At 37.1% G+C, this 16,200-nt stretch overlaps 1 protein-coding gene across 1 annotated transcript in view; it reads left to right on the forward strand.

Moving 5' to 3' along the window:
* Nucleotides 1-16,200, forward strand: part of MAST3 (microtubule associated serine/threonine kinase 3) — a 308,309-nt gene that overhangs the window by 196,266 nt on the left and 95,843 nt on the right. Inside the window, exons 14-15 of the mRNA XM_053702937.1 lie at nucleotides 8,949-9,081; nucleotides 9,229-9,394. Of these exons, the coding sequence (XP_053558912.1) occupies nucleotides 8,949-9,081; nucleotides 9,229-9,394 (299 nt within the window). The remainder of the gene's footprint in view (nucleotides 1-8,948; nucleotides 9,082-9,228; nucleotides 9,395-16,200) is intronic.

A 16,200-nucleotide genomic window follows, 5' to 3' on the forward strand; every position in this document is an offset into this window, starting at 1 on the left:
AATTTCAGTCTGTAATATCTGTTCCTTATGTTTGCTCTCCTTCCTCGAGTTATTGTTCGTATCAAGCAGGAGAGAGCGTCCGTATTCAAATAGCTCCTGCCTGGCCTCGCAGGACCTGGTTCGTGGATCTGGTGAAGAGGTCTTCTCTTCCTCCTTGGAAGTTGCTTTTGAGGAAGGACTTTCTATTTCAGGGTCCTTCATCCACTCAAATCGAGTTTTCTCTGATGCTGGCTGCTTGGAGATTCATCATCTGGTCTTAGCTAGGCGTGGTTTTTCTGAGAAGGTCTTTAACATTCTTCATGCGCGTAAACCTGTGTCAATTGAGGAGTTTCTCTTGGAGCAGGGTAATCCTCAAATTTTGTTTCTTCTTCAGCATGGCCTGGAGAAAGATTTATCAGTCAGTACTCTGAAGGGTCAGATTTCTGCACTGTCTATACTTTTGCACAGATCTGCCAGATGTTCAATCTTTTGTGCAGGCCTTGGTCAGAATCAGGCGTGTGTTTTATCCTATTGCTTCTTCTTGGAGCCTTAATCTTGTTCTTAAAGTTCTGCAGCAGGCTCCGTTTGAGCCTATGCTTACAGTTGATATTAAGCTTGGTTTCTTCTTGCTATTTCGTCTGCTCGCAGAGTTTTCAGAGCTTTTCTACTGTACAGTGTGGTCCTCTTACCTTATTTTTATGCAGATAAGGCGGTTCTTCGTACTAAGTTGTGTTTCTTTCCAAAGTATAATTGATCAGGAAATTGTTGTTCCTTCTTTTGTCTTAATCCTTCTTCTCAGAAGGAACGTCTGTTGAATAACCTGGATTTTTTATGTGCTCTGAATTTTCTTTCCTTCAAGCGACTAAAGATTTTCAACAATCTTCTGCCCTGTTCGTTGTTTTTTTCTGGATAAGCGTAAGGGTCAGAAGTCCTCTTCTACTTCTTTCTCTTTGGCTGAGAAGTGTTATGTGGTTAGTTTATGAGACAGCTGGTCAACAGCCTCCTGAGAGAATTACAACTCATTCCACTAGGGCTGTCTATTCTTCCTGGGCTTTTAAGAATAAAGCTTCTGTGGAACAAAACTGCAAGGCGGCCACTTTTTCCAAATTCTACAAATTTTGCCTCAGCTTAGGCTTCCTTTGGGAGAAAAGTTCTTCAAGCGGTGGTGCCTTCTGTTTAGGTCCGCATGTCTTGTTTTCCCTCCCTTTCATTCTGTGTCCTCTAGCTTGGGTATTGGTTCCCACTAGTAATTGGAATAAAATTGTGGACTCTCCATGCCATTGGAAAGAAAACCAAATTTTGCTTACCTGATACATTTTCTTTCTTTGCCAGCATAGAGAGTCCACAACCCGCCCTTAAATTTGAGTCGTCAGTTTTTTTGTATAAACCTCAGGCACCTCTATACCCCTGTGTCATCTTATTTTTCCATTTTCCTTCGGCCGAATGACTTGGGATTATGGGTAAGGGAAGTGACACTTAACAGCTCTGCTGGGGTGTTATTTGCCTCCTCCTGCTGCCCAGGAGTTGAATTCTCACTAGTAATTGGAATGAAATCGTGGAATACCATGCTAGGAAAGAAAGACATTTATCAGGTAAGCATAATTTTTTTTTTACTAAATAAAAAAATATTATTTAACACCAACTGGTCCTGTGGTAACACTTGTCACCTGGCTATCAGGGCTACTTGCTTTTGTAGTCATTTAAATAGATTTGATATGTGAATTTCACTTTTCTCATTGATTCCCCAGGCTTTTGGAATTCATTACCTAGGGTATTTTAGTCTAAGTCTTATTGCATATGCATTTTACATTATTCTTATTTTTATATTATTAAACGTTACGTTTTATTGATACCTGAGAGGTAGTACCCTTTCCTCTTCCTATTGATTGATTTACAGTATGAGTGCTCTGTAGGTGCCGCTGCTTCTCTCTCTTTTTATATATATATTTTACTGACCACCCAGCTAAAATTTAAGCCAAAATTAAGCTGAAATTGGCTAATTTTAATGTTTTCAGTGTTTGTTGCTCAAATTATCATTTAATCAATTTGTTAACTTATGCAATAAATTTGTGTTTTGTATAGCGTAAGTAACCTTTATTAATGACAGAACATAAATGTAATATTGCAAAGTATTACACTGCCCCAGCTTATGGGGAATTTAATATATTGCTTTCTGTCCTTTTAATGCACAGGATATAATATATTTTTGCTAATTAGTTGCTGATAATTTACATTTATTAAAATCTAGAGCTAAGCAAATTATTTCACAAAATGCAAAATGACTGAAACTTAGGACAGATGTTCTTTTATACTGTGCAAGTATCTAATTAAACACTTCTAACGTGTTTTAAGTTATTTTCCCTATGCAGTAACTTAGTGGCTGAGAATGGTATATATATTAAAAAAAAAACTAGATTCCTAATTTTTCAAAATAAAGAAGGGAGATGTGTGATGGGATAGCATTAGAGAAAAAATAATGCTAACGGTAGCAATAAGAGATACAAATAACCACATAGAAAAAGTGGGACTCTTTCTGTTGGATACTAGGAATAAAACATAGATGCAGATCACTCTCAGCACAAATAATCTACGTATAAATAAAATATGGATTTATTATGAATATTTTGTGGAGCTTTATGATCTCATTAGCAGCGCTCCAAAGTAAAAATATTTTTCTTTTTAGTATGGCTTTTCACTCAGTGGACATTATATTAGGTTTACTTTTCTAATACAGGTGGCCCTCGTTTTACAACGGTTCAATTTACACCGTTTCAGAATAGCAACCTTTTTTTTCCCAGTCGTGACTGCTATTGAAAAGCATTGCGAAGCAGTGCATTTATTAAAATAGCCAGTAGGTGGAGCTGTCCGCTTGTGTTGCAGCAAAGCCAAGCAAGCTGAAATTAATCAGTTTAACCAGACCTGAGCTATCGAGCAGATTTCAAAGGAACAAGATCTTCCGGTCTATAAATCAGTCCAGATTGTATACATAGAAAGAACTGTTTGCAGAGAAATGCAAGTGAAGTCTGTGTTGTGTGATTATTTTATTAGGTTTATAATACTGTTTAGCAAATGTTTTTGTTCATTTATCTTAGTTTAATTATATATTCTTTGTTGTGTGGTTATTTTATTAGGTTTATAATGCTGTTTAGCAAATGTTTTTGTTCATTTATCTTAGTTTAATTATATATTCTTTGTTGTGTGGTTATTTTATTAGGTTTATAATGCTGTTTATTAGGTTAACATTGTCTGTTTAAGTATAATAGCTAACCAAGCTATTTTCTAAATTATTTGCTTTGCAAGGGTTGCATTTTTATTTTAAAAAAAGGAAATAACTAAATAACTTTATTTCTAGCATTCCATTTTTTTTTTGTTTTTCTGTCTGTGTGGGTAATTAGGGGTGGGATTATTTTCACCTGTTTGGGCCTTGCAAGCCTATAAATTTAGCACATTTACTCTGTGAGCTTGCTCTTTTAGGCTTGCTGTATTGATTCTCTGTTAAAGTAACATTGTCTGTTTAAGTATAATAGCTAACCAAGCTATTTTCTAAATTATTTGCTTTGCAAGGGTTGCATTTTTATTTTAAAAAAAGGAAATAACTAAATAACTTTATTTCTAGCATTCCATTTTTTGTTTTGTTTTTCTGTCTGTGTGGGTAATTAGGGGTGGGATTATTTTCACCTGTTTGGGCCTTGCAAGCCTATAAATTTAGCACATTTACTCTGTGAGCTTGCTCTTTTAGGCTTGCTGTATTGATTCTCTGTTAAAGTAACATTGTCTGTTTAAGTATAATAGCTAACCAAGCTATTTTCTAAATTATTTGCTTTGCAAGGGTTGCATTTTTATTTTAAAAAAAGGAAATAACTAAATAACTTTATTTCTAGCATTCCATTTTTTTTTTGTTTTTCTGTCTGTGTGGGTAATTAGGGGTGGGATTATTTTCACCTGTTTGGGCCTTGCAAGCCTATAAATTTAGCACATTTACTCTGTGAGCTTGCTCTTTTAGGCTTGCTGTATTGATTCTCTGTTAAAGTAACATTGTCTGTTTAAGTATAATAGCTAACCAAGGTAGTTAGGCAAACAAGGTGTTGGGGTAACCAAGGGGAAATATATTTATTTAATACTTTTAAGTTAAACCTTTTATTAAGAATGTGTGAGAATCTCATTCAGTGTACAGTTTGCCACATGTTTGCATCACTGGAGCAGCCGCTTCTGGGATTATATGTTTGTGGCAAGTGCGAGCATATTGTCTCTTTAGAAACTCGTATTGGGGATCTGGAGGAACGAATTGCAACACTACATGAAATTCAGACACTTGAAAGGGAAATGGATAGGACTGAGCTGGTTGTTAATGGTTCCAGCAGTGGGAATGGGGAGGATTCAGATGAGGAGACTCCAGGATGTAGCTGGGTCACAGTTAGAGGGCGAAGTAAGCGGAAGAGACAGGCCAGTTCTGAGCTGGTACACCCCAATAGATTTGCAAGATTAAGTGAAGATGTTGGGGATATCAGTTCAGGGGTGGCAGTGTCAGAGAGGGCCGTGTTGCCTAGTATAGTGAACAGTCCTTTAGCTGTGGAAGAGGAGCATACTATGGTGGGCAGTCCTTCAGTCATGGAAGAGGGGCATACAAGTCAGGGCCAGAGGCAGATGTTGGTGGTAGGAGACTCTATTATAAGGAAGGTTGATAGGGTAATTTGTCATCCAGACCCTTTACATAGAACAGTTTGCTGTCTTCCAGGGGCTCGTGTTAGGCATATTGTGGAGCGTATTGATAGATTGTTAGAGGGATGCGGGTCTGATCCTGCAGTCATGGTGCATATTGGTACTAATGAAGAAATCAGTGGGAGATGGAGAGTCCTAAAAAATGACTTCAGGGAGTTAGGTAGCAAGCTTAAAGCAAGGACATCCAAAGTAATATTTTCTGAGATATTACCAGTGCCGTGTGTTAACTCAGTAAGGCAGAAGGAGCTAAGGTCTGTTAATTCATGGCTAAAAACATGGTGTAAAAATGAGGGGTTTGACTTTTTAGAACACTGGGCTGATTTTTCACTAGGGTACAAATTGTACAGTAAGGATGGATTGCACCTGAATGACATGGGTGCAGGTGTGTTGGGGGAAAGGATGGTAGCACGTTTAGAGAACCTTTTAAACTAGGCAAAGGGGGGGAGGGTCAATTTGAACAAAATAGATCAGAGAGATCAGTGTCTGAATATGTCTCTCCATTAATATCTCAAGGAAGGGATGACTTAAGAAATGTCACATTAGAAAGTATAGAGGAAAGTACACCAAGTAGCAGCAGAAAGCACATGAAAATTAAATGTATGACAACAAATGCAAGAAGCATGACAGGTAAAATGGGGGAGCTGACGCTCTTAGTTGCAGAAGAGGACTATGATGTTATCAGTATAACTGAAACTTGGTGGGATGATTCACATGACTGGGCAGTTAACTTAGAGGGGTATACATTATTTAGGAGGGACAGGAATAATAAAAGGGGTGGAGGAATCTGCATGTATATTAAACCTGACCTTAAACCTACAATAAGGGAAGATATTTATGATACAAGTGACAATGTAGAGACCCTGTGGGTTGAAATAAAGAGTGGGGGGAAAAATCCTAAAAAAATATTACTAGGAACATGCTACAAGCCTCCCAACATTAGTGACCCAGAGGAAACTCAACTACTAATGCAAATAGGTAAGGCTGCTAATAACAGTGCTGTAATTATGGGAGATTTTAACTACCCTGATATAAACTGGGCCAATGAAACTAGTAATTCAGCTAAGGGGGATAGATTTTTAAATGTTCTCAGGGATAACTTCTTGTCACAATTAATAGAGGAGCCAACTAGGAGTAAAGCTATATTGGATTTAGTGCTATCAAACAATACAGATATAATATCAAACATAGAAATCAAAGAACATTTGGGTAACAGTGATCATAACATGGTCACATTTGAAATCTCTTTTCATATGCAGTGTTTTAAAGGCTTAACTAAGACTTTTAATTTCAAGAAAGCAAAATTCAACGATTTAAGGAAATCATTAAATAATATAAATTGGGACAATGTATTTTCTGATAAAAATACAGAGGATAAATGGATAATATTTAAAAATTTGTTAAATAAATATACATATCAATACATACCATATGGTTATAAAAATAAAAATAAAAAAAATAAGCCGTTATGGCTAAATATAAATGTGTTAAAAGAAATTAGGAAAAAACGTAGGGCATTTAAATTATTAAAAGAAAATAGTACAGACTCAGCATACAATATTTATAAGGAATGTAACAAAGCATGCAAAAAAGCAATCAAATTAGCCAAAATTGAATATGAAAAATTAATTGCCAAGGATTCTAAGTCTAACCCTAAAAGGTTCTTTAAGTACATAAATAGCAAAAAATCTAAGAAGGATAATATAGGTACATTAAAATGTGTGGAGGGTAGCATGATAAATAATGACAGGGAGAAGGCTGAGGTACTAAACCAGTTTTTTTCTTCAGTATACACAAGAGAGGAACCATTGAATGATACTTTGGAACAGAATAGAACATGCCAGTCCATACCACTAACTGGGTTTTGTTTAGAGGATATCAGGAAAAAACTAAAAAATATTAAGGTAAATAAAACTCCAGGCCCAGATGGAATACACCCAAGGGTGTTAAGGGAACTTAGCACTGTTATAGACAAACCTTTACTCTTAATTTTTCAAGACTCATTATCCTCAGGCATGGTACCCCAGGATTGGCGTAAAGCTGATGTGGTGCCACTCTTCAAAAAGGGAAGCAGGGATGATCCAGGAAGCTATAGACCAGTTAGTCTGACATCAATAGTGGGGAAGATATTTGAAGGGATTATAAGGGATTATATTGATGAGCATATTCGTGTAAACAAGATTATGAGTTCTAATCAGCATGGCTTTAGGAGAAATAGATCATGTCAAACTAATCTAATTAGATTCTACGAGGAAGTAAGTAAAAATATAGATAAAGGGGAATCAGTTGATGTGATATACTTAGATTTTGCAAAGGCATTTGATACAGTGCCACATGAGAGATTAATGCACAAAATTAAGGGACTGGGAATAGCTGAAAATGTTAGCTCATGGATAAATAACTGGATAAAAGATAGGGAGCAACGAGTAGCAGTAAATGGATCATACTCAGATTGGACAAAGGTAATCAGTGGCGTCCCCCAGGGATCAGTACTGGGCCCTGTTCTTTTTAATATTTTTATAAATGACTTGGAGCAAGGATTAAATAGCGACATCTCTATTTTTGCAGATGATACTAAGTTAAGTAAGGTCATTAGGTCAGAGCAGGATGAACTCTCTTTGCAAAGGGATTTGCTAAAATTAGAACTATGGGCAAGTGAATGGAAAATGAGATTTAATACGGAAAAATGTAAGGTTCTACATTTTGGAAGTAAAAATAAGCAGGCTATGTATTTTTTAAATGGGACAAGACTTAGCCAAACACAGGAGGAAAGGGATTTGGGAGTAGTAATAGATAACAAGCTAAAGATGAGTGCACAATGCAGGGCAGCGGCTTCAAAGGCTAATAAGATACTAGCATGTATTAAAAGAGGCATTGATTCAAGGGAGGAAAGCATAATTCTGTCATTATATAAAGCCCTGGTAAGACCTCACCTTGAGTTTGGAGTGCAGTTCTGGGGACCGATTGCTAAAAAAGATATTGCAGAACTAGAAAAAGTTCAGAGAAGGGCCACAAAGCTAATAAGGGGATTGGAGAAATTAACCTATGAGGAGAGGCTAGCCAAACTGGGTCTGTTCTCTTTAGAAAAAAGGCGCTTGAGAGGTGACATGATTACTTTATATAAATATATTCAAGGCCCATATACAGAGATGGCAGAAGCTCTTTTTATTCCAAGAAAATTGGTTCTGACAAGAGGTCATAATTTAAGGTTGGAGGAAAGGAGATTTAATCTCCTGCAACGGAAACGTTTTTTCACTGTAAGAGCAATAAAATTGTGGAACTCATTACCAAAGGAGGTAGTGAATGCCAATACCATAGATACATTTAAAAATAGTCTGGATAAATTTCTGTATATAAACAAAATTCATGGATATGATTGCTAGTATTAAATGGGTCACATTTTAATGGGGTTATTTAAGCTTAACTGGAGCTTTTTGTAAGTATTTTAGATTTGTATAGGTTGAACTCGATGGACTTCAGTCTTTTTTCAACCTTATCTACTATGTTACTATGTTACTATGTATTTCAAAGCTTTAAAAATAATGTATTAGGTGTTAATTATGACAATTTTGAGAGGGGCCTGGAACCTAACTCAAAGGGGCCTGACTTAAATTATAAACTGGGTTTCAATTTACAACCATTCCTTCTGGAACCTAACCCCGGCGTAAACTGAGGGCTACCTGTACTGGGTAGGACCCCCACTTTTGCCTCCAAAGCATCCCAATTCTTCATGGCATGGTTTTACCATGGTGCTAAAACATTCCTTAGAGATACCAGGTGTATGTTGATATTACAGCACCACACAGTTGCTGCAGCTTTGTCAACTGCACATCAATGTGCTCCGTTGGTTTGAGACTTGTGACTGTGGAAGCCATTTCAGTGCATTGTCATGTGTGTGGGACCAGCTTGAGATGACATGTGCCTTGTGACATTACCATCAGGAGTGATTCACCCCACAAAGTAGATTGGTTTTAGTGTTAGGACAGGTCTAGATTGGAAAACGTTGTAAACTGGTGACTTGCTAAACAGATTATCCGTACAGTGTGATCAAGATATATAGTTTCTTTAAAAACAGTATAACAATGTGTTTATGACTGTGCACAAATACCTCCTGTTTTTTTATTTGTTTAGTCTCATAAACCGCATTCCCAGGTGTAGGTGTAAATATGCCTTAGTTTTTCATTTCAACAAAAATATTGTCTTTTTTTACGTTGCTTGAACCACTATTAACACTAGGATATATTTTCCTATAGTTTGCTGATCACCTCTCTGGGTCATATTAAGTTGACTGATTTTGGGTTGTCAAAAATTGGTCTAATGAACATGACTACAAATCTGTATGAGGGTCACATTGAAAAGGACACACGGGAGTTTCTGGACAAGCAGGTAGGAATATATAGTGAACTACATTATATATTGAATATATAACTAAAAATGATGCCTTTGTACAATTGTTGTTTTACGGGGCCCAAATGTAGAAACGGATATTTTAGGAAAATTGGCGTCTTAATTTTTTTTTTCTTTCTTTCATAGGTGTGTGGTACCCCTGAGTACATAGCTCCTGAGGTGATTCTGCGGCAAGGTTATGGGAAACCTGTGGACTGGTGGGCTATGGGCATTATTCTTTATGAGTTCCTAGTAGGTTGTGTACCATTCTTTGGAGACACCCCTGAGGAGCTGTTTGGGCAAGTGATAAGTGGTATGTGTCAGAGAAATCCTATTGCATGCTAATGTCTCATCTTAAGTTTTATCCTGATTTTGTCTAAATTTTATTCTGCCTTATTAATATGACAGAATAAATGTAATGTGTGTGTTCTTACCTAAGGTAGTCACTAACAGGAACATCAATCAAGAGATTGTTGTTCCATCCTTGTGCCCAAATCCTTCTTCAAAGAAGGAACGTCTTCTACACAATCTGGATGTAGTTCGTGCCCTCAAGTTCTACTTGCAGGCAACTAAAGATTTTCGCCAAACTTCTTCCCTGTTTGTCGTTTATTCTGGACAGAGGAGAGGTCAAAGAGCTTCTGCTACCTCTCTCTCTTTTTGGCTTCGTAGCATAATACGTTTAGCCTATGAGACTGCTGGACAGCAGCCTCCTGAAAGAATTACAGCTCACTCCACTAGAGCTGTGGCTTCCACTTGGGCCTTTAAGAATGAGGCCTCTGTTGAACAGATTTGCAAGGCTGCAACTTGGTCTTCGCTTCATACTTTTTCCAAATTTTACAAATTTGACACTTTTGCTTCTTCGGAGGCTATTTTTGGGAGAAAGGTTCTTCAGGCAGTGGTTCCTTCTGTATAATGAGCCTGCCTATCCCTCCCGTCATCCGTGTACTTTTGCTTTGGTATTGGTATCCCAGAAGTAATGATGACCCGTGGACTGATCACACATAACAGAAGAAAACATAATTTATGCTTACCTGATAAATTCCTTTCTTCTGTTGTGTGATCAGTCCACGGCCCGCCCTGTTTTTAAGGCAGGTAAATATCTTTTAAATTATACTCCAGTCACCACTTCACCCCTGGTTACTCCTTTCTCGTTGATTCTTGGTCGAATGACTGGGACTGACGTAGAGGGGAGGAGCTATATGCAGCTCTGCTGGGTGAATCCTCTTGCATTTCCTGTTGGGGAGGAGTTATATCCCAGAAGTAATGATGACCCGTGGACTGATCACACAACAGAAGAAAGGAATTTATCAGGTAAGCATAAATTATGTTTTTTCTTTCAGATGGAACATATATTTTTTTTTTTTTTTTTTAATTATTTTTATTGAGGCAACGTAAAATACAATTATGTACAGTGATGAAATCAGATCAACAATACAGGGAAATATAAATGAAAAAAAAAAAAAAAAAAACCGGCTACAATGACAAAATGACCCGGCAAACAATGATCATACTTCACTCAAGATATATCAAAGATGTGTCAAAAATAAAACAGTAATCAAAGCCTCTTTTTCTCTTTTTTTCCTTTCCCTGTCTATGCTTTGTCAATAATGTTCTACATCTAGTATCTTCAGAATAGGCAACAGCAAAAAATTCAAATCAAAAAAACCTAGTCTAGGTATAGAGAGAGGCGCGGGGAGAGGAAAAGAGAGAGGGGGAGAGAGAAAAAAAAAAAAAAAAAAAAAAAAAAAACAAAAAAAAAAAAAAAAAAAAAGGGATTTTTTTTCTTTTTCCTTTCCTTTAAAAGAGTTATTCTCCTTCTCTTTCTCTCTCCTCCCAACTCCCACAAACCCCCTCCAATTAGATGGGAGCTTAAAGATTATTCACAATCCAATTATTACCATAGTCCTAATATGACTATTTCTGAGTGTCTAAAAGGGTATATTAGTTGATTTATTTCTTCTGGAGTAAATATTTTAATGAAGGCTGCCCATTTTTTAAAAAATGAGATTACTTCCTTTTCCGAAGTTAGAGATACATCCATTTGTTCAATAACGCATTGTTTTTTCATAAAATTTTTAATTTCTTGAATGCTAGGTATTGAGAAGTCTCTCCATTTTCCAAAAATTAAATTCCTCGTTGCCAGGATTGCCCCATTCCTAATTTTTTTTTGCTCCGAAGAGAATTCTGTTAAGAATACCACCCCTGCCAGAGAGAGAGAGAAAGTAGGAAGCTTCAGTGTATTAATTAGCCAAAACTCTACCTTTTTCCATAACTGCCTAATCCTAGGGCATGACCAAATCATATGGACTATGTCCACAGCCGGAGAAGAACATTTAGGACAAACATTGAAGTCATAATTGTGCCACTTAAACCCTTTGAGAGGAGTATAGTATGTTCTATAAAGTAGTTTAATATGTGACTCCCTCCAGTTTGTGGATAGTGTAGTCTGAGCTACAATATCTATAGAATTCTCCACCTGTTCTATCTCAATGTCTAGACCTGGTACTAATTGATTCCATTTTTGAGTTATCTGTTGAAGATTGGATTCCCCATCTTTACTTATCAACAAGTTATACCAGCGCGATATCGACGATAGTTCATTTTTAGCCAGAATAGGCCATTTATCTAACTCTCCCCACGACCATGACCAGCCGAACTTCTGTATTAACGAGAATAGATAATGCCTAGCTTGAAGATAAGCAAAAAAATCTTTATTGCTTAAATCAAATTCCTGTTTCAACCTTTCAAAGGTTTTGATCGATGCAGTACCCTGGTCGATAAATTGAGTCATGAGAAAGAGACCCTTTCTCTGCCAAATTTGGAACACTTGTGCTTGGATGCCCTCCTGAAATTCTGGATTGCCACATAGTCCTTGAAACTTTGGAATAGTTAAATCAATGTCTAGTTTGCGTCCTAATTTTTTCCAGGCTTGTATAACCTTATAAATTGATTGAATACCCCTCACTTTTTTTGGGATTAACTGTGTCGGGCAGTGAATTAAGGCTGAGGGATTGTAGGGGAATATAATGCTCCTCTCCAGGCTATTATTAGTAAAATAATCCTTATTTAGGATCCAGTCTATTACAATGCGTGAGAGGAAAACCAGGTTATACTTGTTAAGATCCGGAAGAGCCAATCCGCCATACCTCCTAGGAAGGTGGAGTTTATTTAGAGAAATTCGAGGTCTCTTGCACTTCCAGATAAAATATCGTAGCGCCCTATTTAAACTTTTCCAATCTCTGACTTTTAGCATCACTGGAATATTTTGGAGAGGGTATAGAATTTTAGGTAATAGAATCATTTTAAACAGAGCAATGCGCCCTGATAAGGATATTGGAAGGTTTTGCCAGCTTAACATGTATTCTTTGATTTTGGCTAGGATGGGAGAAATATTGAGATTATACCATTCATGTGGATTTGGCGAAACAAAGATCCCTAAGTATTTAAGATGGCTCAGCACCTCTCTAAATGGTGTCTTGTTAATTGAGAGCTCATTCTTCCTTACCCATAGTATCTCTGACTTAGAAACATTTAGCTTATAGCCTGAAAAGGAGCCAAATGCATTAGTTATCGAGATCAATCTCGGGATGTTGACTGCTGTATTGGACATATAAATTAAAACATCATCAGCGTATAAAGCAACTTTTGGTTCGACTGAACCAATCCTTATCCCTTGTATCCTCTGTCTAATTCTAATAGCCAATGGCTCAATCGCTAAATCGAATAAAAGTGGTGACAGGGGGCACCCCTGCCTTGTGCCCCTTTGTAAGTTAATTGAGTCAGATTCCAGTTTATTAACCACCAGTTTGGTTGTGGACTTAGAACATAGGTTATTAATGAAAAGAGGGAAATTATCCTTGAAACCGAACCGCTGTAAAGAATCAATAATATGATGATGGAAAACCGAGTCGAACGCTTTTTCTGCGTCTAATGCAATTATTGCTACGTCAGATTGGTTTTGGGTTGTGGTTTCTGGGGAGTTGTAAAAATAATCTAGAACTAAGCATAGTTCTCTGATCTTTGCTGCTATATTGCGCCCCGATATAAAGCCTGCCTGATCTTTATTAATGAGATCCCCTATCACTTTTTGGAGTCTTTTAGCCAAGATTGATGTCAGCAACTTGTAATCCGAGTTGAGTAGTGCTATAGGTCTATATGACTCTTTATTCAGAGGATCCTTCCCCGGTTTCAAGATTAACGTTGTTGTCGATACTGTAAAAGACATGGGTATAGGTTTATTATCAACATAAAAGTGATTAAATACTCTTCTTAAATGGGGTATTATAGTTGGGCCAAGGAGCTTATAAAACTCGTTAGGGAGAAAGTCTGGGCCAGGTGATTTATCTAGACGGGCTTCTTTAATCGCCAAAATAATTTCTTGATCAGATATAGGGGCGTTAATTTTACCTACTGCCTCTTCATTTAAAACTGGATGGTTCAATCCTTCCCAGAATAGCTCTGAAATTTCTTCATCTGATTCCCTATGTGAATAGAGATCTCTATAATAAGTGAAAAAAACTTCAATAATTTCTCTAGAATTCTGAAATATGGATCCTTGTTCTAAGAGTGAGTCGATAATAGAGCTTCCCTGTATATTCTTAACTAAGTTCGCCATTAATTTGCCTGCCTTATTTCCATGCCTATAAAATTTAGCTCTCGTTTTATAATCCTCTTGAATTACAGTGTGTAGTAAAAAATTGTCTCTCTCTCTCTTAGCAGAGGCGTATCTCCTCCAATTTGTTGATGTTGGTTGGGATATATATTTACTATAACTATTGGTAAGTGCTCTCGAGACTTCATTCTCTCTAAGAGCCGCCTTCCGCTTATAATCTGCCAGATAAGCAATAATTTCCCCCCTCATTACAGCCTTACCAGCTTCCCATAATATGTTTGGATCATTAACAGTATGAGCGTTTAAAGTGAAGAATTCATTCATTTTGGAATTCAGCCATGACTTGAATTTTATGTTTTTTGTTAAAAATTTGGGGGAAAAAAATCGTCTTGTAGTAGATTTTTTTCCATTTAATGGTATTTTTAGTATAATGGGAGCATGATCAGAGACAGTGATATGCATTATTTTTGATGTTGTCCCAATTCTTAATAAATTCTCGCTTACTAAAAATAGATCAATTCTAGAGAAGGATCTTACACTCTTAGCCTTACACGTATACTCCCTTTGATCCGGGTTACGAACTCTCCAAATGTCTTTAAGGGCTAAGTTTTTGAATAGAGTTTTAAACATTTTGCCCTCAAGCTTATCTCTTTTGGCCATGCTTTTAGTGGATTTTTGCCTGTGTCTATCTATCTGGACCCTAGGGGTCATATTAAAATCCCCTGCTATGATTATATAACCTTCGCCTATTTGTAGTATTTTAGTTTGGAGATTTTCCCAGAAACTTCTATCAAAGTTATTCGGGGCGTATAAATTGCACAGGGTGAAGATTGAGCCAGCCATTCTTATTTTTAGAATCAAAATTCGACTTTCGGGATCTTTATATTCTGCCAAAATTTCATACTTATTTTTTTTACCTAGCAGAATGGCTACACCCCTCTTTCTGCCTATGCTTGGTGTAAAAAATACCTTGTCTACCCACGAGAATTTCAACTTTTCGGATTCTTCTGCACTTAAGTGTGTCTCTTGTATAAATGCAATATCAGAGTTAAGTTTCCTTAATTGAGAGATTATCAATTTTCGTTTCATTGGGGTTGAGACCCCACCAACATTCCAAGAAGATAAAGTCAACCCTTTCATATTAGCCATAATTTAACCCTTCTTTTCCTGCTGTTCCCTTCCAGAGAGTTGGAGAGAGAAGAGAGAGAGAGAAAAAAATAAATAAAAAAAAAAAAAAAAATAAAAAAAAATAAAAGGGGAAAAAAAAAAGGGGGGGGGGGAGGCCTCCCCTCTCTCCTACCGCTCCCCCCGCGCCAGTCATCCATATAACAATGCTTATTTGCTATTGACGCCCGAAGAGTACTAGTGAGAATAGTAGAAGCCACCAAGTACAAGTCATAGTTATATTTTAACAATATCATCAATCAGTTCAAATTTAAGTTAAACTAATAACTCAAGTTACTTAGCAGTTTTTCCTGCAAAAAACTTTTCTGCCTCTGAGGTAGTGTCAAAGAGATATATCTGACCCTGAAATTCTACTTTCAACCTGGCTGGGTAAATAACCGTTGCAGTGAGACCCTCCCTAATCATTCGGCCACAGATTGGGGAGAGCTCCCTTCTTTTCAGGGAGGTTTCATAGGCAAAATCTTGAAACACTAGAATTTTGTTCCCATCTAAAAGGATGGGAGCATTCCTGCGAGAGAATTGCATGACCTTGATTTTATCCTGAAAATTCAAGTATTTCACGATTATAGGTCTAGACCTCAATCTGTCGCCGCTTGACGGGGGAAGTCTCCCCAATCTGTGAGCTCGCTCGACCACTAGGGGCAAAATTTCTTGGGGAATCTTTAAGAGTTGAGGTAAAACTTCAGCTGCAAACTGGACTAGATCTGTGCTCTGAAAAGTTTCTGGGACCCCAATTATTCTAATGTTATTTCTTCGAGATCTATTTTCTAGGTCCTCGATCTTATTCTGAAGAGCCTTAAGAGTAGAAGAATGTGCCTGTAGTTTGGTATCATTTATGACCGATTGATCCTCAAGGTCAGACACCCTTTGCTCTACTTCTTGGATTCTTATTGAAAATTGCTTGACCTCCATAGATAGTGTATGTAGATCTTGTTTTATTTCCATTCTAAGTGATTCAAATTTGGGGTTCAGAGCTTCTAGAATATCTTTTACAATTATTTGTGAGTTAATTGCCTCTTTCGATTTTGTAACGGGATCTAATTCTGAGTGTAATTCAGCTATGGTTTCAGCTGAGTTTTTATTCCTCTTGTCTCTGGGCCTGGAAGCCATGGTTGGTGAGAAATTTTTTGTGTGTGTGAGTGGATTTAAAAATGTATCCATAGATGAGTGCTTGAAAAGGGAGAGTAGTTTGTGTAGCAGTCAGTGAAGAGGGAGAGGGAAAAAAAAAGAAGAAAGAGAAAAAGAAAAGGAAGGGGGGGGGGGGGAAAGAGAGAGAAAGAGGAGAAGGTGGGAGTAGAAGAAGAAGGGCAGAGGTTAGGGCG

The sequence above is a fragment of the Bombina bombina genome, chromosome 2, assembly GCF_027579735.1.
Source record: "Bombina bombina isolate aBomBom1 chromosome 2, aBomBom1.pri, whole genome shotgun sequence".
Taxonomy (NCBI): Eukaryota; Metazoa; Chordata; class Amphibia; order Anura; family Bombinatoridae; genus Bombina; species Bombina bombina.